At 49.8% G+C, this 27,652-nt stretch overlaps 1 protein-coding gene across 7 annotated transcripts; it reads left to right on the top strand.

Annotated features, from left to right (window-relative positions):
- The first annotated feature begins 117 nt into the window (after positions 1–117).
- HAUS8 (HAUS augmin like complex subunit 8) lies at positions 118–27,652 on the top strand. Of its 7 annotated transcripts, none has more exons than XM_002828877.5 (11): positions 118–347; positions 2,420–2,481; positions 6,691–6,746; positions 12,964–13,045; positions 15,642–15,737; positions 16,084–16,178; positions 16,861–16,926; positions 17,033–17,191; positions 19,711–19,852; positions 22,546–22,687; positions 25,367–27,652. In XM_002828877.5, exons 1-11 carry the CDS (start codon positions 319–321, stop codon positions 25,668–25,670), a joined length of 1,233 nt encoding a protein of 410 aa, XP_002828923.4. In that variant the 5' UTR covers positions 118–318; the 3' UTR covers positions 25,671–27,652. The 7 variants fall into 7 exon arrangements, with proteins under 7 accessions (XP_002828923.4, XP_063575395.1, XP_054395867.2 ...); XM_009252938.4 differs by having other exon boundaries at positions 178–347; positions 15,645–15,737; XM_063719325.1 differs by lacking the exon at positions 22,546–22,687 and having other exon boundaries at positions 150–347; positions 15,645–15,737.

The raw sequence follows: 27,652 nt of genomic DNA, 5'->3' as shown, positions 1-27,652 counted from the left end.
CCGGAGGGGCGGGGACGGAGGCGTGACGCCAGCGCGCCTAGGGGCGGGACATCGCGAAAAGCCCCGCCCCTACTTTACGACAGATCAGGCCCCACCCACCGTCCCCACCCCCTACCTCCGATGGTGGGCGAGACCAAGCGCGAGGGGAGGACAGGCGGAGCACGCGTCTGGGGCCGCGCTCTCCGCACTTAGCCGGCGCTGCCTCACGCCTCGCAGCCACCCCTCCTGCGACTCCACAAATGGTCAGACCCGCAAGCAAGGGGGCGGGTCCGGCTTTGAAAAGCCGGCGAGTCGGGCCTTGAGGTTTAAGGCGGGAAAATGGCGGAGTCCTCGGGGCGCGGTGCTGGGTGAGTTGGGGCGTCCGCAGGTCTGGATTTGTACACGTCATAGGGCTGGAGAGGATGGGCAGCGGAGTTGGGGAGTGAGGACCCTCGGGGTGAGTTCGGGTTCGACCCCGCCAGGAACTGCGCGGGCCCCTGAAGACCCCGATGGCGTGCTGCCTCTGCGCATGCTCCGGAGCGCAGACACCCGACCGGCCCTAGGTTTCGCGTCCTCGGCTGGGACGCTGGGCGACCTCCGGCAAGCGGCCTGACCTCCCAGTGCCTCGCTTTCCTCCGCTACGAAATGGGGCCGATGACGCAGCTCAACCTCGTAGGCGTCTCGTGAGGCTGAAACGCGCTTAGATCGGCGCCTGGGTCTTTACTGTGATGTTGCTCTTGGAATTATCGTTATGCAGTGAACAAGTGGTGGGCAACCACAGTGTCCCCTTTAATCCTCCCACGCGCTTTATTCTGTGCTCCCAGTTTACTGAGGAGATGATGGAGACCCAGGGAGGGGAAGTGACTTGCCTAGGGTAACACACCATGAACAAGAAAGAAGTTGAATACTGACCGAGAGCTAGGCATGAATGATCCTGAGGCTATATTTGTCTAGTTTTGTTAATTCTGCCAGTGTTGATTGTGCCGGGTGCAAACTGAAGTGAAATTGGCCAGCAAGAGGAATCACTCCACCGCCCCTTGCCAATCTATCGGTTACTTGCCGTAACCGATAAATTGACAGTAGCACCTCCCAGGAACAGGTACAGTACCTGAGGCTCGCACAGGTTGTAGGGACCCCCCTCAGGTCGCTGCAGGTTCACCCAGGAGCCCATTCGGTTTGAGGCCACAGCCCTAGCTCAGTCCCCAGAGGGAGTCTGTGCTCTTGTCTCTTTCTGGCTCTGAGACTGCCCCGGGGGTGACCTATGTAAAACCTGTGCGTCTTTGTTTTGCAGCGAGGAAAAAGCAGGTGTGAACAGTTAGGAAGCTGTCAGGTTAGGAGCCTATGGGCGAGCGCAGCTGCTGGCACCTGGCGAACATTTGCTAAATTGCTAAGTTGCCTCTCCCCACGGTGGCCTGGAAGTGTCCCCAACATTGTCTGGGTCTCACTTTGAGGTCCTGGGAGCCTGCTTCAGAGGAGGTGGCCGCAGGGACCAGTGGAGCCGCCCTTGGTGATGGGAGCAGGAGTTACAGTGCCCTGGCCTTGGCCCTGCCCCTCCACTTGCCCACCCACTTGTCCCTCCTATGTTACTGGTGTCTGTTCTTGGGTCCCTTCTCTTCTCACCAGCTCAGGCTGAAACCCTGAAACCCCTAGTCATCCCAGATTCTCCCTCTCCTGCACTCCCACAGCTGATGAGTCAGCGATTCCTATCTCAGGGTCCCTTCTTTCCTATTACATCAGGCTTCATTCTATTTTTATTTTTATTTATTTATTTATTGAGATGGAGTCTCACTCTGTCGCCCTGGCTGGAGTGCAATGGCATGATCTCGGCTCACTGCAACCTCTGCCTCCTGGGTTAAAGCGATTCTCCCGTGTCAGTCTCCCAACTAGGTGGGACTACAGGCGCATGCCACCACCCCGGCTCATTTTTGTATTTTTAGTAGAGATGGGGTTTCACCATGTTAGCCAGGATGGTCTCGATCTCCTGACCTCGTGATCCGCCCGCCTCAGCCTCCCAAAGTGAGGTACCTGCTGGGACCATTCCTCGTACCTGCCTGTCAAGATGTTGTTCTTCCCTTTCTGGGCAGGAGCTCTGTGTTTTGTTACCACTGTGTCTCTACTGGTATACAGTAGGTGCATCAATGTCTGGTGAATGAATGAACCCAGGGATAACTTGAGATCTGCTGTGATCTCTTCCACAGAGCTCTCATTACCCTCCTCTCTTCTCAGTTTGGGTGTTCACCTATGCCTTCTTGCCCAGGTGACCAGGGCTGGCTGCTCCTTGTGTCCCTCTTCCTGTTGAGGTGGCCCAGCCTCACTGAAATTGTCCTCGGGCAGCCCTCGGACTGGGCTGTCTGAGCTTCAACTAGCAGAGACACCTCGCCGGCTTCCCTGTGCTTCTTGGGCAGTGAGATGAACAAGACCTCTCTCTCTTCTCTTGCAGGAAGCATGCAACCGGCCCCACAAATTCTAGCAGCGCCAAGAAGAAGGAGAAAAGAGTTCAAGGTGAGCAGTGTCAGGATCTCTTGAAGGAACATGGTTTTCTTCTTTCATTACGTGCTTTTGGAGGAAGAAAAAAACAGGCCAGAGAAGGGGGCCTATGGCTTTACCTCCTTGTAGTCACACCTCTGGGGATTCTGGGTCTGGCCATCCCAGCCCTGTGGCGAGGGCTGTGTCAGGAATGGTGGTGGTCATTTTGAGCAGTGGCTTCCCTTGGTGGCCATGGGGGTCATGGGCTGTGTCCAGGACATGTCCCCTGGAAGCATGGGTGTGGAGACCATGGAGATCATTATCTAAAATCAAACTCTGTCTTTTTTTTTTTTTTTTTTGAGACAGGGTCTCACTATGTTACCCAGGCTGGTCTCGAACTCCTAACCTCAAGTGATCCTCCTGCCTCCACCTCCCAAAGTGGTGGGATTACAGGCATTAACCACTGACCCTGGCCTAAAATCAGACTCTCAATTCCCACTGCGTAAGCCTGTCAGTCTCATGAGGGGTGCCTGTACATCTGATTTCCACCTATCAGTCTGGGGTCACCATTAACGGCCTCCTCCATGAGCCAAGATCGCACCACTGCACTCCAGCCTGGGCGACAGAGTGAGACTCTGTCTCAAAACAAAAAAAAAAGGAAATGTGGCCGGACACGGTGGCTCACACCTGTAATCCCAGCAGTTTGAGAGGCCAAGGCGGGTGGATCATGAGGTCAAGAGTTCAAGACCAGCCTGACCAACATGGTGAAACCCCGTTCTACTAAAAATACAAAAATTAGCCGGGCATGGTGGTAGGTGCCTGTAATCCCAGCTACTCAGGAGGCTGAGGCTGGAGAATAGCTTGAACCTGGGAAGCGGAGGTTGCTGTGAGCTGAGATCGCACCACTGTACTCCAACCTGGGTGACAAGCGAAACTCCATCTCAAAAAAAAAAAAAAAAAAAAAAAAAAGGAAATGCTTGGCTTGCTTGCATGGTAGATTCTAGAGTCCATCGTTGGAGGCCAAGACTATGATACAATGAGGTATTTTCTCAGTGTGTGCAGTGTTGCAGGGCCCAATTCAGTGAGCTTAGAGCAGGATTTTATTTCCAAGTGAGGCAAGGTTTGTATGTTTCAGCGTCGCTGGGTGAGTTGTCTATTTCCTGACCACTTATTCCCAAGTTCTAAACATCGCATGTTAATCTCGCATATAACAGCTATAATATTTATGAGCTACCTCGTTCTTGGACAAGAATTGTATCCTTCTTCATAATATTGCTTCTGTGGAAAATTCAGCCTGTTTGTTTATTTGTCTATTTATGTTTTTGAGATGGAGTCTCGCTCTGTCACCCAGGCTGGAGTGCAGTGGCGTGATCTCGGCTCACTGCAGCTCCCGCCTCCCAGGTTCAAGCGATTCTCTGCCTCAGCCTCCCAAGTAGCTGGGAGCATGCCACCATCCTGGCTCATTTTTGTATTTTTAGTAAAGACAGGGTTTCACCATGTTGGCCAGGCTGGTCTCAGACTTCTGACCTCAAGTGATCCGTCCACCTCGGCCTCCCAAAGTGCTGGGATTACAGGCGTGAGCCACCGCGCCTGGCCAGGCTGTTTAAAACAAACAGTTGTATCCTAGTTTTCAGGAAACTTGAAAGTGCTTTTGTTTCCCCACCATCCAAGGCAGCCCAAGCCTGAGATCCTCCTTGTTGAGCAAAACTGTTTGCTGATGCTACTAGAAAGACCTGGGCTGGATGGTCTTTCTGCTGGGAGCTGGGGATGTCCTTTCTCTTAGCTGTTCGATCACCATCCAGGGGAGACTCTTTTTGTGACCTGGTTGTCCCTGGGACCCCACCTGGTCCTGGCCTCAGCCCTTAGAGACCTGCACCATGAGAGTGGCCTCCCGATTGTCCACATCTGCCGGGCACCCACACTCGCTCTGCAGGCATGGCGCATTCCTGCCCTGGGGCTGCCCAGATTGACAGCCCAGCCCTTTGGCTGACTGAAGGATCCTTGTTAACTCTGAGGGCACCTCCTTTTCTCTCAGGGTAGCAGCTGCAACCCCAGTCCCCAACAGAAGAATCAACTGGAACAAAGATATGGTCGAAGTCACAATCTCACTTGGCTGAACTCTCAAGCTGTGTGACATTGAGCATGTCACTCTCCCCGGGCCTCTTCAGTACAAAGGCAAACCTCTAGGCTCTATGGCACCGATACAATACAGAACCATTCTTTTTTTTTTTTTTTTTTTTTTATGAGACAAAGTCTAACACTGTCGCCAGGCTGGAGTGCAATGGCACGATCTCGGCCCACTGCAGCCTCTGCCTCCTGGATTCCAGTGATTCTCCTGCCTCAGCCTCCCAAGTAGCTGGGATTACAGGCACGTGCCACCACGCCTGGCTAATTTTTGTAGTTTTAGTAGAGACGGGGTTTCTCCATGTTGGCCAGGCTGGTCTCGAACTCCTGACCTCAGGTGACCCACCTGCCTTGGCCTCCCAAAGTGCTGGGATTACAGGCGTGAGCCACTGCGCCTGGCCTAGAATCATTCATTTGACATATTATTGAGTGCCTACCCCGTGCCAGGTGGTGGAACATAGCAGCGAGCGAAGGAGACAAAAATCCTGGGCCCCTGGGGCTCTAGGGAGGAGGTGGGCATTACATGAGAACCGTAAGGAGGCGATGGGGGGCGCTAGATGATGACAGATGCTGTGACGAAATGGCAGGCAGAGACAAGTGTGCTGTGGTCTGAACTGAGCAGAGCCTTGAGAGAGGGAGGTGCCTGCAGGGGGATGCACAGCAAGGGGGTCCATGCAGCAGAGCGGCTGAATAGAGCAAGTGAGAGGTGACAGAGTGATAAGGTTAGAGGCAAGTTGCTGGTGGCACAGGGCCCAGAAGGTTCCCGGAGGCACTTAGGCTTCCTGAGCCCATGGACCTAGCACGCCAGCCTGTCTCAGCCCTGAAGGGCAGTTGGAGGCTGATGGAACGTTTCAGGAAGGAGGGAACGAGCAGTGGTTGTGCCTGGTGGCTCAGATGACCAGGACTGAGAATGGACTGCTGGGCTCAGGAGCAAGGGAGGTCACAGTGGTCTTGTCCAGAGGTGTTCTGGTGCAGTGGTGTGTCTGCAAGCTGGATTGTCGGGGGCGGGATTCAAGGGAAGGAGAAAGGAGAGGAAGAGGAGCTGGTGAGTAAAGAACTCTGGGGTGTTTGCTATCAAGGGGATGGGAGAAATGGGGGGAGGCAGAGAGTGCAGGTAGGAGGAAGAATGACCTCCAGCATCTGGTGGAGAGAGGAGCTGTGGGGATTCAGGCAGGGAGGTGGGAGTTGCGGGGCATTTCCTTTTGGAAGTGAGGGCTGGGCTTTAGCACCTAGAATGGGGGGCGCTTTATCTGGGAGCACAGAGGTCCATTCACAGGGCCGGGGGAATGCAGCCATCGGGACTGGAGGTGGCTGGATGTGGTGGCGGAAGGGTCTCCTGGGGCCACTTCTGTCTTCCCAGTGAAGGAGGAAACAGGTCACCTGCTGAGACCGAGGGTTGGGCCTGGCGTAGGAGGTGGGAGGAACAAGTTTGAGGGAGGGGTCCGGGAGAGGGCTGGGGGACAGAACGGGACTAACCAGATCCAGTTCAGACCCCTACCTCCAGAAGCTGGGGTGACAGGTGGCATTTATTCCATCCACAGTCACGCTCCCAGGATTAGCCCTGGAAGGGGACCTGGGGTCGGGCTGTCACCAGGGATTTGGCTCTGTCTGAAGAGGGCCTGGGTGTTGGACATGTCTCAGGGCAGGGGGTCCCAAACTGAGTAAGGGGTGGGGGGAGTAAAAGGTAGTACCAGGAGTGAGTCCTAGACACACGCAGGCGGGGGAAGGGGCCGTTGGGGTTACACGAGATGGGAGGAAGGAGTAAGCCACCTGGAGGCCTTCAGTGAAAGCTCTTTCTTCTTTCCCTCCCCCTTGTCTGAGTGCACTTGCAGCTTTGACCTTGGAGGGTGTTCCTTGATCTTACTTCCTCAGGAACTCTGTGACTCCACACATGGCTTGGGACTTGCATACAGTAGGCGTCCCATGCATGCTCGAGGCTGCCGAAGGACGTGATCAGAGGCGAGCAGGAGGAGTGGTGATTTCCTCTGTTCTGGTCACTGAGTGGAGAGGGCCCCTGGCATCTGGGTCTCTGGGGCGTGGGGTCTGGGTGTGTGAGGTCTGGGTGTGTGGGGTCTTCGGTCCTTTGTAGTTTTGTCGTGCACCAACAGTGTGTTCCCACAGGTGGAAGAGTGATTGAGTCCCGGTATTTGCAGTATGAAAAGAAGACAACCCAAAAGGTAAGGCCGCACCCAGCTTCCATTTGCAGCAGTTCTGAGCATGGTTCTGAGTAACTGGAATTCCGAAACTAGCCATGGGAGGCGGTCACAACCTGGTCCTGAAGGAAGCATTTTGGGATCTTCACCCGGGTGCTTTTGAGACCATCAGCCCTTCATGCTGCCAGCTGTGAGTCTCTGTCATCGACAGCTCATGGCTATAAGCATCTCTTTTACGAAGCTGTGATCTCCATTGAAACATAATATCGTTCTTACCTTTTTTTTTGTTTTTGAGGCAAGGTCTCTGTCTATCGCCCAGGCTGGAGTGCAGTGGCGTGATCACAGCTCACTGCAGCCTCAGCCTCCCAGGCTCAAGCCATCTTCCCACCTGAGCCTTCTGAGTAACTGGGACCAAAGGTGTGTGCTACCACACCAGCAAATTTTTAAACATTTTTGTAGAGACGGGGTCTCCCTATGGTGCCCAGGCTGGTCTTGAGCTCCTGAGCTCAAGTGATCCTCCCGTCTTGGCCTCCCAAAATATTGGGATTACAAGTGTGAGCCCTCCCGCCCAGCCTGTTCTTGCCTTTCAACCCAGTTAATTCACTTTCTGGATTCTGAAGCTGTCTTATCCAGTGCCCAGCGCACAGTTCTTGGTGTCTGGCTGGTATTTAAAAAACAGCTACTTTGGGAGGCCGAGGTGGGCGGATCACTTGAGGCCAGGAGTTCGAGACCAGCCTGGCCAACATGGCAAAACCCCGTCTCAACTAAAAATACAAAAATTAGCCAGATGCAGTGGCGTGCACCTGTAATCCCAGCTACTCAGGAGGCTGAGGCAGGAGAATCGCTTGAACCTGGGAGGCGGAGGTTGCAGTGAACCAAGATTGCACCACTGCACTCCAGCCTTGGCGACAGAGCGAGACCCTGTCCTGTGTCTTTAAAAAAAAAAAAAAAAAGACTAAAATAAAAAAATAGGTTTTTAGAGAAAAACTATGGGAAAAATGACATCCTTCGATCACTCCAAATTGGAGTAAGAGTTTAGTGAACTATTGTGTAGGCACACCATGAAATATCATGAAACCATTGAAAGTAATGGCATGAAAGATATTTAACCACGTGAGAACGTGCTTTGTGTGAGTTCGTGGGAGCAATCAGTAGATTATACAATTGTATATTTTCTTTCAGTGAAGTCAAGGTCGGATTCTTCCCTCTGCTTTCCAAATCTTGGTTTATGATAAAATTAAGTCAAATTCCCATTGCCTGTCTTTCACTCTGGGTGGCTGGTGGGTTCTCGACCCTGTGACTTAAGATTCGGCTTGAGAAAAGAGGATACCTTTGCACAAACAGATACTCTTCTCAGAGCAATTTTCAACAAAGAGTCACAGTCTTCCACGCTCCAAATTTTCATGTTGTCGCCAAGACTTGGTTACAGCGCCCCCGTGTGTCTGCGTGCTGTAACATTTTAGGCCTTTAGATCTTTTCTGTTTTTTCCCCCCATTTTAAAAATCAAGGTGTCATTTACATGGAGTCAGCATCCCCCTTTTCAGCATAGGGTCCTGCCTGTTTTGACAGACATAGACAGTCATGGAACCGCCTCTAGAATCAAGCTACAGAACCAGTCCTCCCTAAATCCCCTTGTGCTCTGATAGGACCAGCCCCTCTCCCACCTCCAGGCAACCACAGATTGGCTTTCTGAATCTGCATTTTTGCCTTTTTTAGAAGGTCATATCTGTGGCATCACAGTTTGTAGCCCTTGCCTCTGACTCCTAACACTTAGCAGAGTGCCTTTCAAGTTCCTCTGTGTTGCATGTATTACATGTAGGTGCTTCCTTCCTTTTTTTTTGAGATGGGGTCTCACTCTGTTGCCCAGGCTGGAGTGCAGTGGTGCGATCTCAGCTCACTGCAACCTCCGCCTTCTGGATTCAAGCCATTCTCCTTCCTCAGCCTCCCGAGTAGCTGGGATTACCGGTGTGTGCCACCCCACCTGGCTAATTTTTGTATTTTTAGTAGACACAGGGTTTCAGCATGTTGGCCAGGCTGATCTTGAACTCCTGGCCTCAAATGATCCACCTGCCTCAGCCTCCCAAAATGCTGGGATTACAGGCATGAGCCGCCATGCCCGGCCTGGTTCCTTCTTATGGCCGAATAGTATTCCATCAAGTGGGTAGACCACAGTGTGTTCATCTGTTCATTGATTGACAGGCAGTCAGTTGGTTTCCTGTCTTGGTGATTATGAATAAAGCCTCCATAAACATTCTTGTGTGTTTTTCTGTGTAGACGTGGTTTTATTTCTCCCAAGAGGAGGATTGCTGGCTCGCAGAAAAACTCAAACTGTGTTTCCTATTCTCCCACTCAACAACAGTCAACACAGGACTTCTGAGGGTTCCCCCACCAGCAAGCAGCAGCCACCAGCTGGGTATCTTCCAATTCAATTCTGACACACTCTACCTGGAAATAGCATCAGAACCTATACGGTGAGGGCTCAGTCTCCAAGACTGCCCCTCTTCTGCCTCTAGAACTTCTGACCAACCAAGTTCAAGTTGGGATTCCCATGACCCCCCGTCTTTGGGTTCAGTTAATTTGCAGGAGTGACTCACAGAACTCAAGGAAACACTTAGGTTTACCAGTTTATTATAAATGATATTACAAAGGATACGGATGGAGCCGAGTGTGGTGGCTCATGCCTGAAATCCCAGCAATTTGGGAGGTCGAAATGGGAGGATTGCTTGAGGCCAGGAGTTCCAAACTAGCATGGGCGAGACCCTGTCTCTGAATTTTTTTTTTTTCATTAGCCAAGTGGCCGGACATGGTGACTTAGGCCTCTAATCCCAGCACTTTGGGAGGTGAAGGTGGGAAGATTGCTTGAGCCTGAGTTTGAGGCCAGCCTGGGCAACATAGCAAGACCCTACCTCTACAAAAAAATAAAAATAGCTGTGTGTAGTGGTGGGTGCTTATAGTCCCAGCTACTCGGGAGGCTGAGGCAGGAAGATCATTTGAGCAAAGGAGGTTGAGTCTGCAGTGAGCCACTGCACTCCATCTTGAGTGACAGCGAGATCCTGTCTCTTTTTTTTGTTTTAGAAAATAAGAGACGTGTAGGGTGAGATATGGGAGAAGGCGCACAGAGCTTCCATGTCCTGTTTGGGCATACCACTCTTTGGGAATCTCCACGTGTTAGGTATCTGATCTGAAATCTCTCCAAGCTCTGTCCTTTTTTTTTTTTTTTTTTTTGAGATGGAGCCTCGCTCTGTTGCCGAGTCTGGAATGCAGTGGTGCGATCTTGGCTCACTGCAACCTCCGCCTCCCGGGTTCAAGCTATTCTGCCTCAGCCTCTGGAGTAGCTGGGATTACAGACGCACGCCACCATGTCCAGCTAATTTTGTATTTTTAGTAGAGACGGGGTTTCTCCATGTTGGTCAGGCTGGTCTCGAACTCCGGACCTCGTGATCCGCCCACCTCGGCCTCCCAAAGTGCTGGGATTACAGGCGTGAGCCACCATGCCCAGCTCCTTTTGGGTTTTTATGGAGTCTTCATGACTTAGGCATGATCGAAGCACGGACAGCCCTGTGGAAATGTGATTGGTCAAAGAGGGTATGCTCTAAACCCAGCAAGGCCTGTCTGTTCACATTCTTCTTGGCCTCTGTTGCATTTTTTTCCTCTGGGGTGTGAGGCAGGACCCTCTCTGGCAGGTGAAAGGAGTGTGGGAGGTCAGAGAGATCCTGCTTACTGTAAAAAGGGCTTATAGGAGTTACAAGCCATAAGTTGTAGATGTAAACATCTCTCTATATATAATGGTAACAAGAAACTACCTGTTATCAACAGTGGCTGCACCATCTTTATGTTCCCACTAGGCACATAGATGAAGAGTACAAGTTGTTACTTTCACATTCTAGCCAGTCTTGTGGGTGTGAAGTGATACTTCACTGTGGTTTTCATTTGCGTTTTCATAATAGCCGATGATATTGAGCATCTTTTCATGTGCTTATTTGCCATTCCTGTATCTTTGCTGATGTGTCTGTTGAGATCTTTTGTCCAGTTTTAAATTGGGTTGTTTTCTTATTACTGAGTTTTGAGGGTGCTTTCTGTATTCTGGATACCAGCTCTTTGTGGTGCTTTGCAAATATTTTCTTCTAGTCTGGCTTGTCTTTTCATGCTGTTAAGTGTTTTAATTTAAGAGGCAGTAGTTGTCGATTTCGATGAAGCCCAGTTGATCACTTTCCCCATTTGTGGATTGTGCTTTTGGAGTCTTATCCAAGATATCTCCACCTAATCCAGGATCACAGATTTTCTCCTGGTTTCTTGTACGAATTTTGTAGTTTAGGTTTTACTTTTAAGGCTGTGAGTTAGTTTTTGTGTATGGTGTGATGTTTAAATCAAAGTTCGTTTTTTCATGTATGGGTGTTCAGTTGTTGCAATCCCATTCATTGAAATGATTTTCCTTTTTCCCATTGTATTCTCTCATCATCTCTGTCAAATATCAGTTGACCATATATGTGTGCATCATGTCTGGGCTCTGTTCTTTTCCATTGTTCTATGTATGCATCCTTATGCTAGTTCCACACTGCTGAGGTTACTGTAGCTTTTCACTAAGTCCTGAGAACAGGTAAAGTGAGACCTCCCACTGTGTTTTTCCAAGACTTTAGTCTCTTCTAGTTCCTTTGGCTTTCCATAGAGATTTTAGAATTGTCATTTTCTGGCAAAATATCTGCTGGATTTTGAATATATTGAATTCATAAATCAGGGAGAATGCCTTCTTAATAACATCGAGTCTTTCAATACATGAACACGGTACGCTTCTCCATTTATTTAGATCTTCCTGTATTTCTTTCAACATTGTTGATCTTACACATATTTTATTTGGTTTATAACTAAGCATTTGGTGTTTAGTGCCATTGTATGTGGTACTGTCTTTTAATTTCAATCTCCAAACTTGTTCATTGCTACTTCATTGCTAGAAATGTGAATTTTCACATGTTGACCCTGTGTCCTGCACCCTTGCTGTATTAGAGTTCTCCAGAGAAACAGAACCAATAAGAGAGGCTTATAAAAGGATGTGAATATATAAAAGGAGATTTATTTATGCGGGATTGGCTCATGTGATTATGGAGGCTGAGAAATCCCAGGATCTGCTGTCTGCAAGCTGGAGAGCCAGGAAGGTTGGTGGTTTAGTTCAGTGTGAGTCTGAAGGCCTGAGACCAGGGGAGCCAAAGGTGTAAGTCCCAGTTTGAGGACAGGAGGAGATGGGGTAAGATAGCTCAGCCAGGCAAGCAGGAAGCAAAAGGCGTGAATTTCTCCTCCTTCCACCGTTTTGTTGTATTCAGGCCCTCAAGGGATTGGATGGTGCCCATACACACAGGGGAGGGCAGTTTATTGCATCCACCAATTCAAATGCTGATCTCATTAGTAAACACCCTCACAGACACACCCAGAAATGTTCAGTCTGGGGCACCTCATATCTAGTCAAGTTCACACACAAAATTGAAAGAAAACTCTTGTTAAACTTACTAATTTTAGTAGCAGTTTTGAAGATGTTCGGGGATTTCCTACATGAAAAATTACGTCTGTAAGAACAGAGTTTTACTTTTCCTTTTCAACCTGTTTGCCTTTTACTTCTTATCTGAGGACCTCCACTGTGATATTGAATGAGAGTGGTGTGTGTGCGTCATGTCGTTGCTCTGGTCTCGCTTTGTCTCCCAGGCTGGGGTGCAGTGGTGTGATCACAGCTCACTGCAGCCTCAAACCCCTGGGCCTGAGCGATCCTCCCAACTCAGCCTCCTGAGTAGCTGGGACCACAGGCGGGAGCCACTGCACCTGGCCCTTGCTCTTTATAAGATTTTCGTTTTGCTTTTGGTAATTAGAAGGCCAGTGCTCCTTGTGTTTCTTTAAAAAAATATTTTTGACAATGTATGTGTAAAAACTGTTTCTCCTGATGACCAGTGTTATATGTTCTCTCTAGAAAACTAGCAAATACTTAAATGAGTCTAGAAAAAAATCAGTCACCTGTAATCTACCATGTCAATAATCACCAGCAAACATTTTGGTAGTTTCCTGTGTTCTCTGCAAGTGAGCATCTACATTTTGACAAAATTTGTTTGTCCTGTATATATGAGGTAAAATTTCAAACCTCTTTAAATGTCTCCCCTGCCTCAAAGTAAGAGCAGTTACGAAACAGTGCAGACCGCATCAGGGCCCGTTGTTATGAAAGGAGGATGTCTTGTCCTCTGAGTGTCTTGTGTTCCCATAACAGGCTCCTGCAGGAGATGGGTCACAGGCCCGAGGAAAGATGTCTGAAGGTGGAAGGAAATCCAGCCTGCTCCAGAAAAGCAAAGGTGCGAGACAGCCCTGGTCCTCGGGCAGTGATGAGCGCGGCAGTAAATTTTGTCTGCATGGGTGCTAAGTTAAAGTTCCCTCTTTCCTTTCTGGGAAAGGTCAGAAGCAGTGAGCAGAGAGAGTTGGAGCATAAGGACAGACTGGGTGGATGTGGGGAGGTGAGCGGGGATGCGGAGAAAAGGGGAGATCACTTCTTCCCTGTGTGGCCCCACAGAAAAGGCACATTGCCATCATGGTACTGCTTTGTGACATCAGTTTCTTGTCTACGTGACTGTTTTCCCACTGGTGCTCTGAGAGCAAGACTCTTAGAGAGGCTATTAGGACTCATCCTGAGGTTGGGAGTTCGAGACCAACCTGGCCAACATAGTGAAACCCCATTTCTACTAAAAATACAAAAATTAGCTGGCCATGGTGGCACACGCCTATAATCCCAGCTACTTGGGGTGCGGGTGCGGGGCTGAGGCAGGTGAATCGCTTGAACCTGGGAGGCGGAGGTTGCAGTGAGCCGAGATTGTGCCATTGCATTCCAGCCTGGGCAACCGAGCGAGACACCGTCTCAACAACATCAACAAAAAGACTCAGCTCTGCTGTTTGTAACATTAAAAACAACCCCAGACCAGACACAGAGGAACAGGTATAGCTGTGTGCCAATAAAACTGTTTACAAGCAAAGGAAGTGGGCTGGATTTGGCCTATGAGCTACAATTTGCCACTCCTGGTGTAGATGTTTATGAGAATTCGCGCTATGCCCTTCTCAGGCGTGGCTGAGAAGCAAGCACACTAGAGCCAGCCTGCTAGTCTTTCCCCATCTAATTGGGTTGAAGGCCATGCATGAAGCTGGGAATGCTGGTGTGGCCAGGGGATCAGACTGGGCCTGCCACACCTTAAAACCAGTTCTTACTCAAGGGTGATTCCGACCCCCAGGGGACTCTTTGGCAGTGTCTGGAGATGTGTTTGGTTGTCATGTCTGGGGGAAGGGGTTCATCTGGTGGGTGGAGGCCAGGGAGGCCGCTTAACATCCTGAATGCACGGGACACCCCCACCACTGCAAGGAAGGATCCAGCCCCATGTGCTCGCAGTGCCATGGCTAAGAAACCTTAATTTAAACCACACCATAATGATTTCAAAGGACTGCTTGTTTGAGTTCCATTGTATGGCTTTGTAGAAAATTAATTTTCTTAGTGCAAATGCTATACATGCTGATGATAAAATATTCCAGGGCAAAAGCAGTAGCAATAAAAAGTTACCACCTCTAGCTGGGTGTGGTGGCTCACGCCTGTAATCCCAGCACTTTGGAAGGACGAGGCGGGTAGATCCCTTGAGCCCAGGAGTTCCAGACCTACCTGGCAACATGGTGAAACCCTGTCTCTACTAAAAATAAAAAAATAAAAAATTGTCTGGGCATGGTGGCACTCACCTGTATTCTCAGTTACCCAGGAGGCTGAAGTGGGAGGATTGCTTGAGCCTGGGAGGCAGAGGTTGCGGTAAGCCTAGATTGTGCCACTGCACTCCAGCCTGGGTGACAGAGCAAGACCCTGTCTCAAAAAAAAAAAAAAAAAAAAAAATTTCCACCTCCTCACCCCAGGCTCCCAGTCTGTGCCCTGAGGGCATGTGCTCTCAATAGATTTTTGCTGATCTTTCCAGATTTTTTTAAGAATTTCAACACAAATCGTTGTTATATTGTACCCTACACATTGCGGTGACCTTCCTCTTTTCATTTCCAGGTCATTCATTTCCTCAGCTGCATAGTTGTTCATTAAATAGTCTCATGCTTAGTTCCTAACACAACATATCATATGTGCCATCTGTTGGCGTTTGTAGCACTCCTGGGCTCTTGTGTAGTGGTAGCATGCTATATGCTAGTGCCCATCTTAGACAGTGTAAGGCTTAATTTTACAGTTTAGAATATATGTTAAAAGATGAAGGGTACTCCCAGGGAGGGTGAACAGTCCAGAAGCTGCAGAAAAAAGATGGAAAGATTACTTGGCTGAGTGCGGTGACTCATGCCTGTAATCCCAACACTTTGGGAGGCCGAGGTGGATGGATCACCTGAAGTCAGGAGTTTGAGACCAGCCTGGCCAACATGGTGAAACCCCATCTCTACTAAAATACAGAAATTAGCTGAGCATGGTGGCGGGTGCCTGTAATCCCAGCTACTCGGGAGGCTGAGGCAGGAGAATCCCTTGAACCCGGGAGGTGGAGGTTGCAGTGAGCCGAGATTGCTCCATCGCACTCCAGCCTGGGTGACAAGAGTGAAACTCCATCTCAAAAACAAAAAAGATGGAAAGAGAGTAGAGGGCAGAATGGGATTATGGCATCGTATCCCACCCTTAGCATCTTGTGAACTAGCAGAAAGGCCTATTTGCGTCTCTTTGGTTATACAGAATGTCTCTCTCTTCTAGTGATACTTTAAAAATAGAGTCAAGGTGATGGCTGGGAATTTCCACAGGTTTTTTTTTTTTAAGCCTTTCCACCTTGGACGAAATTGGGCTTTTAGAAGCAAGTGGTATTGTTCAGAAACACAGCCTGCGTTTCCTGGCTTGAATGGAGAGTGTCTCTTGACTGTGCTGACTTTTGGGGATTCTTTTCTTAACAGCAGATAGCAGTGGGGTCGGAAAGGGTGACCTGCAGTCCACGTTGCTGGAAGGGCATGGCACAGCTCCACCTGACCTGGATCTCTCTGCTATTAATGGTAAATCATTTGTTTCACCCCTTCTGTCAGTCACTGGGGGTTGCAGTAGGTCTCAGTGGGCTTCCAAAGTACAGTTGGCCCACAGTGGGGTCACATCCACCAAACCCATTGTAAGTTGAAAATATTGTACATCAAAAATATACTTAATACCTTGGTAAAGGGTATTAAACTTGCCTTTTGCCCCTTGCAAAGCTGAACAACTTTAAGCTGGACTGTTATAAGTCCATATACTCCTCAATTTATGATGGGGTTACATCCCAATTAACCCATCATTAGAAAAAAAATGGCAACCAGGGACCAGTCTAAATATGCTATTCACCATTAAAAATGCTGTGCTTTATCTTAGACAAAAGCATCGTCAAAAAGACGCCACAGTTAGCAAAAACCATATCAAAGAAACCTGAGTCAACATCGTTTTCTGCCCCTCGGAAAAAGAGCCCAGTAAGTGTCTGAAACAAGAGGGCAGCCACAGATGGGTTGCATAGATCTGATTTAGAGTCCACTCTGAACCAGATGCCGAGTGCCCACGGATCCAAGAACATATAAGACACCCATGCCCTTTAGGACAAAAATCAAGACCACAAATGTTCTTAGATCATTTGTAGAGTTTACATTTCCCCGAGTACACATTCAGTAGTGGATACCAATATGGAGCCATGTAAAAAATGAGACAGGGAACTTCTCTGTGCCCACGCTGTACTGGGAAAGGCACAATGCCAGGCCCTGTCCCTTGGTGGGAGGACGGCTAGGCTGTGGTCTCACTGGGGTGAGGACAAGACTGGTGGGTGGGGGACCAGCAGGTGGGGAGACTGCATTCTGGTCCTGGTGCAGCACCAAATTGGTGGGTATTCTCAGCTTGTCCTTGACTACCCAGGTGCAGCTGTCTCTCCACCTGCCAGGTGCCAGGGGAAGAAAGGTTGTGGACCTCCCTCTTTCATCTCAGAGTGCCGGAGAAAACCAAATAAAAGAAAATACAAGCAATAGACCCACTACAGTAGAGAACTACCAAATATCAAACTGAATACAGAAAATCCACACAAGCCAGAGTTCTGCCCCTGCTGGGAAAAGAGCTGGATTTATACCACTTCATCAGGAATTGAGAGGGTCTTTTTCTTTTCTTAAGGATTTATCTGAAGCAATGGAAATGATGGAGTCTCAGACACTACTGCTGACGCTACTATCCGTAAAGGTGAAAACAGTTCCTTGTTCACGTCTGCCATGGATGGAAGGGTGGCCTCCATTCACCATGGGGAGGGAGTCCCCACCTGCTTGAACTTTTCTTTTACATTTAACAGATGGAGAACAATCTTGCTGAGTTTGAAAGAAGGGCAGAAAAGAATTTATTAATAATGTGTAAGGAGAAGGAGAAGCTACAGAAAAAGGCTTACGAGCTGAAGCGCAGGCTTCTCCTCTCTCAGAGGAAGCAGGAGCTGGCAGATGTCCTGGATGCCCAGGTCAGTTGTAAGTGACACTCTGTGACCAGTGAGTGTTCCCTATGAATCTGTCCCATCTCCACTGTTTCGGGTAGCATTCGTGCTAGGGTATCATTGCTCACTGGCTTCTAACTCTGTGTTGGGCTTTTAATGCCACACTTGCTCTGGTCCTGGTGTTGGTCTATGATGGCACTTTTAGAGGATGAGGTTACAAAGTAAAGTGTGAACGAATAAGGGAGGCATGCACCTTCTATGCACTTGTGCAGAGACTTCCTGAGTGCCTGATGATTGTGAGCAGCAACAGGATGACATGCTCTGGGACTCCCTGCAGGGTCAGGGTACTGGTGGGAGGCACATCACTCCTAGTGCTGTGTGGTCAGCAGTGTCCACGTGGGAGAAGGACAGGAACGAACCCCTGGAACCCAGAAAGGGCTGGTCGGCAGGGGCGGACCCCCCACCCAGTGGGTGAGTTTCCTGTGGTTCCTGTGGGACAGAGTCCCACAACCTGGGTGGGCAAAACAACTGGAATTCATTCTCTTATGGTTCAGGAAGCTGAAAGTCCAAGACTGAGGTGTTGGTGGTTGGCTCTGTCTGAGGGCCGTGAGGGAGAATCTCTCCTGGCCCTGTCTTTGGCCTGTGAATGGTTGTCTTCTCTGTGTTCACATGTCCTCCCCACTGTGTGTGTCTGTGTCCCCCTTTCCCCACAAGACACCAGTCGTGTTGGATTAGCATCCCCCCCACAACCCCCCTGTCACGTCATGTTAACTTGATGACCCTGATAAAGTCCCTGTTTTCAAATAAGAGCACATTCCAAGGTACTGGGAGTTGGATCGTCAGGTATGAATTTGGGGGGATACAGCTCAACCCCTAACATCCAAAATTTTCATGTGAGCACCCCTGCAGCTAGACCCTGGGCTTGAGTACAAGGTCTCTGACCTTAGGGAGCTCAAAATGGAAGAAAAAGAGACAAACCCAGTTGACCCTCAAACAACACGAATTTGAAGTGTGAGGTTCCACTTACCTGCAGATTTTTTTCAGTAAGTATATTGGAAAAAGTTCTAGAGATTTGTGACAATTTGAAGAAACTCATAGATGAACCTTATAGCCTAGAAATACTGAAAAAATTAAGAAAAAGTTAGGCATGTCATGAATGCATACATACTTGTCCCAGCATGGGCAACATAGTGACACCCAATCTCTACAAAGAAAATTTTTTTTTTTTTTTTGAGATGGGAGTCTTGCTGTGTCACCCAGGCTGTAGTGCAGTGGCGCTCTCTCAGCTCACTGCAACGTCTGCCTCCCAGGTTCAGGCGACTCTCATACCTGAGCTTCCTGAGTAGCTGGGACTACAGGCATGCATCACTACGCCCGGCTAAATTTTGTATTTTTAGTACAGACAGGGTTTTGCCATGTTGGCCAGGCTGGTCTCGAACTCCTGACCTCAAGTGATCTGCCCTCCTTAGCCTCTGAAAGTGCTGGGATTATAGGTGTGAGCCACCGCATCTGGCCAATTTCTATAAAAATTAAAAATTAGCCAAGTGTGGTGGCATATGCCTATAGTCCCAGCTACTTGGGAAGCTGAGGCAAGAGGTTTGCTTGACCCTGGGAGGTGGAGGCTGCAGTGAACTGTGATCACTCTACAGCACTCCAGCCTGGGCAACACAGTAAGATCTTTCTATAAAAAATATATATGTGCAGTGGCTCACGCCTGTGATCCCAGCACTTTGGGAGGCTGAGGTGGGCGGATTACTTGAGGTCAGGAGTTTGAGACCAGCCTGGCCAACATGGTGAAACCCCGTCTCTACTAAAAGTACAAAAAATTAGCTGGGCATGGTGATGCGTGCCTGTAACCCAGCTACTTGGGAGACTGAGGCACAAGAATTGCTGGAATCCGGGAGGCGGAGGTTGCAGTGAGCCGAGATTGCGCCACTGCACTCCAGCCTGGGAGACAGAGCAAGACTCCATCTAAAAATATATGTGTGTGTGTGTGTGTGTGTATGTGTGTATGTGTGTGTTTGTATAGATGCTAATCTATTTACATGTTTATTGAATGTTTGCTATCAGTAAGGTTTCAGTCAGCAGTAGCTATCAGTAAATTTGAGGGAAGTCAAAAGTTAAATACAGATTTTTGACTACACAGGGGTTGATGCCCCAAACTCCCGTGTTGCTCAAGGGTCAATCGTATATCATTTCAAACCCCCATGAAGACCCAGACAGCATGTCTGGGGTAGGAGTGGGCCATGCCGGAGATGGCCTTATGGAAGGCAGGCGTTTAGGCGCAGTGCTCTAAAGCAGGTGGGCTCAGCTGAGGGCCCAAGCCTAGAACCCCTGGCAGACACACGTTCTCAGTAAGGGGCCTGGGCCGCCTTGCCATCCACTTGGCTCTCTTGGGGAGAGCTCACCACACCCTCGGAAACTTCCTGAACTCTGATCCCCTGGGGGATGGTGAAGAACAGCGCTGTATCTTAACCCTGCACAAGCCGTTAAGCTTCCAGAGAGGGGACTCCAGGGTCTCCCCCGATTATCCCTTCTGCTTACAGATCGAGATGCTCAGCCCCTTTGAGGCAGTGGCCACACGCTTCAAGGAGCAATACAGGACATTCGCCACGGCCCTGGACACTACTAGGCACGAGCTTCCCGTGAGGTCCATCCACCTGGAGGGAGACGGGCAGCAGCTCTTAGGTAGGAAACGGGGCGTCCCAGCGTGTGTGCAGCAGGCGGGGCGAGGAGTGTGTGTGGGTGCTTCCCATGGGCCCCTTGTCATCGCCACAAGTGCCCTCTTCGCCAAGTAAGGCAGAGGATGGGGAGGACTGGCCAGGCTGTGGTTCCTCCCGGGTCTCGCCCTGAGTAAGTGACCACACTGGGATTTGAACCTCAGGCATTGGGATTCACAGAGACCTGTCCTGCCTAAGGCGTTTTGTAGGGATGGCCTGTAGTCTCCTGAGTCCTGGGCCCAACAAATATGCCTTAGTGGTTGTGGGGGGCGGTGACAAGACCAGCAGCCCCACCCTGGCTTTCCCCCTCAGCAGAGCAGTGAGGTCCCTTTTCAGGCATAGGGTTCCCACCTAATCCCTAACTTTTGAAGACTTTGGCAAGTGTGAAAAAACTGCCACGCTGCATCTTAAATTCTCTTCAGAACAGGTATCTTCCCAAATAGCAAGTTTTTGGCTGCCCTGGAATTTGGTTCTTTTTTTTTTTTTTTTTTGAGACAGCGTCTCGCTCTGTTGCCCAGGTTGGAGTGCAGTGACACAATCTCAGCTCACTGCAACCTCTGCTTCCTGGGTTTAAGTGATCCTCCCACCTCAGCCTCCTGAGTAGCTAGGAGTACACGTGTGCACCACCACACCTGGCTAATATATATATATATATATATATTTTTTTTTTTTTTTTTTTTCCTGTAGAGACGGGGTTTCACTATGTTGCCAGAGCTGGACTTGAACTCTTGAGTTCAAGCAGTCCTCCCAGCTTGGCCTCCCAAAGTGCTGGGATTATAGGCATGAGTCACCGTGCCCTGTCATTGTTCTTTTTGTTTTTGGAGGTGGAATCTTCTAGCGTAGTCGCCCAGGCTGGAGTGCAGTAGTGCAATTACAGCTCACTGCAGCCTTGAACTTCTCAGCCTCTGCTCAGATCCTCCCACCTCAGCTTCCTGAGTAGCTGGGATTACAGGCATGCGCCACTATGCCCAGCTAATTTTGTATTTTTAGTAGAGACGGGGTTTCTCCATGTTGGTCAGGCTGGTCTTAAACTCCCGACCCCAGGTGATCCGCCCGCCTTGGCCTCCTAAAGTGCTGGGATTACAGGCATGAGCCATTGTGCCTGGCGCACCTGGCTAATTATTGTTTATTTTTTTGTAGAGATGAGGTCTGGCTATGTTGCCCAGGCTGATCTAGAACTGCTAGGTTCAAGTGGTCTCCCACCTTGGCCTCCCAAAGCACTGGGTTCCTGAATAGGCGTGAGCCCCCTGCCCGGCCGGGTTTCTGATTTTATGACTGCGGTCACCTCCACATCTGTAACTCTTAGAAAACACTCAGTCTCTGCTCAGTTCCTTAGGTAGTTGCTGGGAGCGGCCTAGGGATCGTGTTGAGTTTTCCGGGGCTGCCATACCGAGCGGCCACAGAATGGGTGGTTTGAAACAACGGAAAGATATTCCTTCCCAGTTCTGGGAGTCTTGATTTCAGCCAGAAGTCTGAAATCAAGGCGTTGATGGGATTGGCTCCCTCCAGGGGCTGTCAGGTGAGCTCATCCTGCGTCTCCCCCACCTGCTGGTGGCTGCTGGTGGCCCTTGGTGTTCCTTGGCTCGTGGCCATGTCCCTCCATGCTCTGTCCGTCCTCACGTGGCCTCCTCCCTGGCTGTCTCGTTATTGAAATTTCCTGCATCAGGCTCAGCACGGTGGCTCATGCTTGTTATCCCAGCACTTTGGGAGGCTGAAGCAGGTGCATCACGAGGTCAGGAGTTCAGTATCATCCTGGCCAAGATGGTGAAACCCTGTCTCTACTAAAAATACAAAAAAAATTAGCCAGGTGTGGTGGCAGGTGCCAGTAATCCCAGCTACTCAGGATTCTGAGGCAGGAGAATTGCTTGAACCCGGGAGGCAGACGTTGCAGTGAACCAAGATCGTGCCACTGCACTCCAGCCTGGGCGACAGAGCAACACTCTGTCTCAAAAAAAAAAAAAAAAAGAAAAGAAATTTCCCACATCCAATGAAGGCACAAGTCACTGGTTTAGGCCCCACCCATCTTAACTCCACCCCATCCACAAAGACCCTGTTTCCAGGTAAGCTCACGTTCACTAGGAGTGGAGGATTGGAGTGAAACGTACGTATTGGGGAGGGCATAATTCGGTCCACAGCCGGAGGGAGAAGAGGCTGGCTGATATGGCGCTTAAAAGGCTCCCAAAATGTGACTCTCATGTACGATTGGCCTTGATGTGACGTGTGTCAGGGTAGAGAGGCGTGTTGTCCTAGTGCAGGTGACACAGGTCCCGCAGTTGCAGGCATCCCTTTGCTCAGCGGTACAGGGAACAAGGACTGTTTTTCAGTTGCTCATGGTCTGGCTGGGAGGCCTCAGGCATTCTCCCTGGCACAGCACAGCCCTTTTCACATTTGCATTGGTTTCTGTTGAGGACACCAGAGTGACATTTCAGTTCTGGTCCAATGCCCTCCTGGATATATGGATGTGCCTGTCCCACAATCTCAGAGCACGGGTTGGAGAAAGCACGAATGTCTTCCTTGGCTTCCACTTCTTCCCTGTGCGCTCTCCACGGTTCCAGCGCGATAGCCGAGCATCATGACAGAAGTCTGTCGGCCGCTCCACTTATGTGTGCCTTGCGTGGGGCACCTTGCCATCTATCGCCCACCATCCCTCTTCCCCTCCAGACGCCCTGCAGCATGAACTGGTGACCACTCAGCGCCTCCTGGGAGAACTTGATGTTGGTGATTCGGAAGAAAATGTGCAGGTGCTGGACTTACTGAGCGAACTCAAGGACGTGACGGCAAAAAAGGACCTTGAGCTCCGAAGGTACCTCGGAAAATGCTTTAAGAAAGAGGTGGCACCCTGTTTGCTCAGGGCTGTTGGTAGCTGCACTGTTGGGGTGGTGCCAAGTTCCTCTTGGAGTTCAAAGGAGGTTCAGTCCCCTGAGCGAGCTGCTCTTTTCCCAGACGCTGCACGATATGAGAATGGCCAGCAGGTGTCATTGTCATCCGTATTGTGGATAACAAAATCTCCATCCAAGAGCACCTGCCTTGCCTTTCCTTTTTTTTTTTTTTTTTTTTTTTTTTGAGACAGGTTCTCACTCTGTCGCCTAGGCTGGAGTGCAGTGGCAGATCTCAGCTCACTGCAGCCTCAAATTCCTGGGCTCAAGTGATCCTCCCACCTCAGCCTCTTCAGTAGCTGGGACTGCAGGTGTGCGCCACCACGCCCAGCTAATTTCCCTTTTCTAGCCCACTTCTCAGTCATTTTTGAGCTACTGGGGATTCTAGGTGAAGTGAGGATCAAATATGCTGTAAGACATGTCCTAGATTCACAGAGCATAAGACTCAAGCAGAGCAGGGGGAAGAGAGAACAAAAGAGCTCAGAAAAATCCGTGGAAGGGCGGGGCGCAGTGGCTCACGCCTGTCATCCCAGCACTTTGGGAGGCCGAGGTGGGAGAATCACTTTAGGCCAAGAGTTCAAGACCAGCCTGGGCAACATGGTGAAACCTTGTTTCTATTTATTATTTATTTATTTTGAGACAGAGTTGCCCAGGCTGAAGTGCAATGTCATGATTTTGGCTCACTGCAACCTCCACCTCCCGGGTTCAAGCAGTTCTCCTGCCTCAGCCTCCGAACTAACTGGGATTACAGGTGCACACCACCACGCCTGGCTAATTTTGTATTTTTAGTAGAGACAGGGTTTCACCTTGTTGGTCAGGCTGGTCTTGAACTCCTGACTTCAAGTGATCTGCCCACCTCGGCCCCCCAGAGTGCTGGGATTACAAGCGTGAGCCACCACGCCAGGCCTCTCTGTTTAAAAAATACAAAAATTAGCCAGGCACAGTGGTGCATGCCTGTGGTCCCAGCTACTCAGGAAGCAGAGGTGGGAGAATCATCTGAGCCTGGGGAGGTCAAGGCTGTAATGAGCTGCGGTCATGCCACTGCACTACAACCTGAGCAGTAGAGTGAGACCCTGTCTCAGGACAAAAAAAAAAAAAATATATATATATATATATATATATATCCATGGAAGTTCTCAAGCAGCTGGAAGAGAAGGGGTGTCACCTACCATTCACATCCTCAGAGTAACCCAGCAGCACAGGCGCCTTCACATCAGCCCTATTGGTGTTTTCAATGCCTTCCAGGGTAAGGTCCCAGGAGGATGTTTTTTGAACTTCTGATTGATAGAAATGGCCCAGATCTTAAAGGACTGTGCAGTGGTTTGCACAGAGCACATATCCTTGTGCGTCCAGACCCCCAAAACCCATCAAGACCTCCCCCCACTTTTTTTTTTTTAACCTCCCCCAGGAGATTTCTAACCATGCGCTTTTCTCCACCTCTTCAGTAGAGTATCTTTTCTCTTTTTTACAATGCTAAGTCTTTTTCCTGAGTTGCTTAAAATATTGGAAAAGGACTTAGGCAAAACAGCTAGCCACCCACTGTGGCATTTCTTTCTCCTGTGGGTGGCCATGGATCAATTCAGGAGACATCAAAGGGTTATAAAGCCACAGTCCCCCTCCCAGGATGACTCATTCATCCATGAACAGCGGAACCCTCATGAACCCAGTCACCTCTTAAAGGCCCCACCTCTCTCTGCTGCCACATTGGGGATTATTATTATTGAGACAGGGTTTCATTTTCATTGCTTAGGCTGGAGTGCAGTGGTGCGATCTCGGTTCACTGCAACCTCTGCCTCCGAGGCTCAAGCGATCATCGACCACCCCAGTCTCCCAAGTAGCTGGGACTACAGGCGTGCACCACTGCACCCGGCTAATTTTTTTTTTTTGAGACGGAGTCTCAGTTTGTTGCCCAGGTTGGAGTGCCAGTGGCGCGATCCTCGGCTCACTACAGCCCCTGTCTCCTGGGTTCAAGCGATTCTCCTGCCTCAGCCTCCCCAGTAGCTGGGATTACAGGTGTGTTCCACCACGCCCGGCTAATTTTTGTATTTTTAGTAGAGATGGGCTTTCACCATGTTGGCCAGGCTGGTCTTGAACTCCTGACCTCAGGCGATCTGCCCGCCTCGGCCTCCCAAAGTGCTGGGATTACAGATGTGAGCCATCACGCCCAGTTTTTTAAAAAAATTTTTTGTACAAACGTGGTTTTGCCATGTTGCCCAGGCTGGTCTCGAACTCCTGGCCTCAAGCCATCTGTCTGCCTCGGCCTCCCAAAGTTCTGGGATTACAGCACTTTAATCCCACTTTACCTGGCCAGGGGATTAATTTTTAATGGGAGTTTGGGAGGGGACAGATACTCCCACCACAGCAGCAGCACAGCACTGAGCTCCATGAACATTTCTTGGATGAATCTTTCCTTTCATGCCTGGTGCTGTTCTTGGGGGGTTTCCCTGATTGAGTCTTTTCAGAAGATCTTGTTTGCTGGCCCTTTCCCACTGAGCACATGGGGCATGTGAAAATCCGCCTCCCCGCGTGGCAGCCCTTCGTTCACCACACGCATGCGCGTCGCCTCAGAGGGTGAAAGCCGTTATTCTTTCTCCCATCCTCAACAGGAGCTTTGCCCAGGTGCTGGAACTCTCCGCAGAGGCAAGCAAAGAGGCAGTCTTGGCAAACCAGGAAGTCTGGGAAGAGACCCAGGGCATGGCGCCCCCCAGCCGGTGGTATTTCAATCAAGACAGTGCCTGCAGAGAATTTGGGGGAGCACCCAAGAACACGCATCTGTCTGAGGAAGACAACCCGGGTGCCTCGTCAGCCCCCACTCAGGCCATGTTCATCAGCCCAAGCGAAGATTTTTCTTCAAGCAGCCAGGGAGAAGTCCCGCCCTCTGTCTCTCGTTCAGGGAGGGACTTGTCATGACTCATGCTTACATTCAGGATACTTGAGCACTTTATATACTACCGTAGCACTGTAGCTATTTTTTATGTGATAATCTTGTTTGATAAAACAGTAAACCTGTTTTGCAGTTGAAGCCTCCGTTTTCTATGAAGGGGCCAGTTGGAAGACCTGTGTTTTCTCAAGTTCTTCTGGATGACTGGTCCTGAAATTCCAGGCCTCCACGACATGCCCAGTATCCCACTTTCAAGATTATTTCATGTCCTTCAGTCACAGGGGTGGTTTTGGGACAGCAAGTGAAGAATTGGCCCTCGAGTGGACATACTTTATTTATTTTTTTTTTAGGGAAATGCAATTCTTTATTAGAACTCAAGTTTGCATTTGTAAACATTCAACAGAAGGGGTAAAACAAAAACAATCCACATCATCCTTCCCCTGGCCCCAGCTTCTGGGGCTGAAGTAGGGAGCTTCCACTTTAACCCCTGACTGGCTCTGGCTCCGGGGCCTGAGATACCTTCGTAATCTGGTAACTGGGTCCCAGGCAGCCTCGAGAAACTGCTGGGTCCCTGCCTTGCTGGCAGCTTCGGGAGGTCACTGGGTCCCCGTCTCGCTGGCAGCTTGAGAGACTGCCGGGTCTCGTCCTCCCACACCTCCACCAGGGAACCCTGGGTCCCGCCCTCCAGGACCTCCACCGCTGGGTCCCAGCATCCCGCACCTCGGCTAGAGTGGACATATTTCAGTTCCAGGTCTCAGTAGCTGTCACCGGGAGATGCTCAGGCTCTTGCCATAAACCCCATCTGTGCTCCACTGGGACTTTGGCCCAGAACATTTTCCTCCAACCAGCTCTCCAGCTTCCACCCCACGCGGTGTGGGCTTTGGGAACTTACTGATCCCCAGGTCACATTTTGCTGCCTGGTTTGTCTTTGTTTGGTTTTAGATAGGGCTTGCTCTGTCTTCTGGGCTGGAGTGCGACGAATCTGCCTGGTTGTCCCCAGTGAGTCCAGGTTGGGTTTCATGTTGTAGTGTCTGCCTTCCAGCTTTTAAAATTTCTGCAAACTGGGGCAAATACAGCAGACTTGTCTGGAGCCCTTTAATATTGAGGGACCCCAGGCAGTCGCTTCAGTTCGGCCAATGCTTCCATAGTGCTTTTTTTTTTTTTTTTAATTTTGAGACAGAATCTTGCTCTGTCGCCCAGGCTGGAGTGCAGTGACGTGATCTCGGCTCACCACAGCCTCCGCTGTCTCCTGGGTTCGAGCAATTCTCCTGCCTCAGCCTCCCAAGTAGCTGGGACTACAGGTGTGCACCACTGCACCCAACTAATTTTTGTATTTTTAGTAGAGATGGGGTTTCACCATATTGGCCAGGCTGCTCTCCAACTCCTGGCCTCAACTGACCTGCCTACCTCAGCCTCCTAAAGTGTTGGTGAGCCACCGTGCCCGGCCCATAGTGCTGTCTTAACACCTTCATTCATCCTATGAACGAATGTCCATTCTAGGGATTTAGGAATTATGTGCCAGGAACTGTGGACAAAGACCAAAGAAGTTTTTATTATACCCCAAGGGGATATCATTAAATCCACATGAGCAGATAAAAGAGGATGTCTTTGGGCCAGGCATGGTGGCTCATGCCTGTAATCCCAGCACTTTGAGAGGCCAAGGCGGGCAGATCATTTGAGGTTTGGAGTTTGAGAACAGCCTGACCAACATGGTGAAACCCTCTGTCTAATAAAAATACAAAAATTAGCTGGGAGTGGTGATGCGTGCCTGTAGTGCCAGCTACTCTGGAGGCTGAGGCAGGAGAATCACTTGATCACAAGAAGCAGAGATTGTAGTGAGCCAAGATCACACCACTGCCACTCCAGCCTGGGTGACAGAGTGAGATTCTGATTCAAAAAAAAAAAAAAAAAAAAACCCAAGACTAGGCAGCATATGAATATGATAGATGTTATGTGCAAGATTAACAAGCGATGTCTTAACATATAAAACTTGACGCATTTGGAACTAAAA

Source organism: Pongo abelii, chromosome 20 (assembly GCF_028885655.2).
Source record: "Pongo abelii isolate AG06213 chromosome 20, NHGRI_mPonAbe1-v2.0_pri, whole genome shotgun sequence".
Classification (NCBI taxonomy): Eukaryota; Metazoa; Chordata; class Mammalia; order Primates; family Hominidae; genus Pongo; species Pongo abelii.
Note: the sequence above shows the minus strand (reverse complement) of the source record. Positions and strands in the feature narration are given on the sequence as shown.

What these genes read in the sequence shown, in the direction of transcription:
- HAUS8 (XM_002828877.5), top strand. Translation starts at nt 319, where the DNA reads ATGGCGGAGTCCTCGGGGCGCGGTGCTGG. An exon ending in AAAAGAAGACAACCCAAAAG is followed by an intron (nt 6,747 to 12,963) that starts GTAAGGCCGCAC and finishes TTCCCATAACAG; the next exon opens with GCTCCTGCAGGAGATGGGTC. An exon ending in AAGGACCTTGAGCTCCGAAG is followed by an intron (nt 22,688 to 25,366) that starts GTACCTCGGAAA and finishes CATCCTCAACAG; the next exon opens with GAGCTTTGCCCAGGTGCTGG.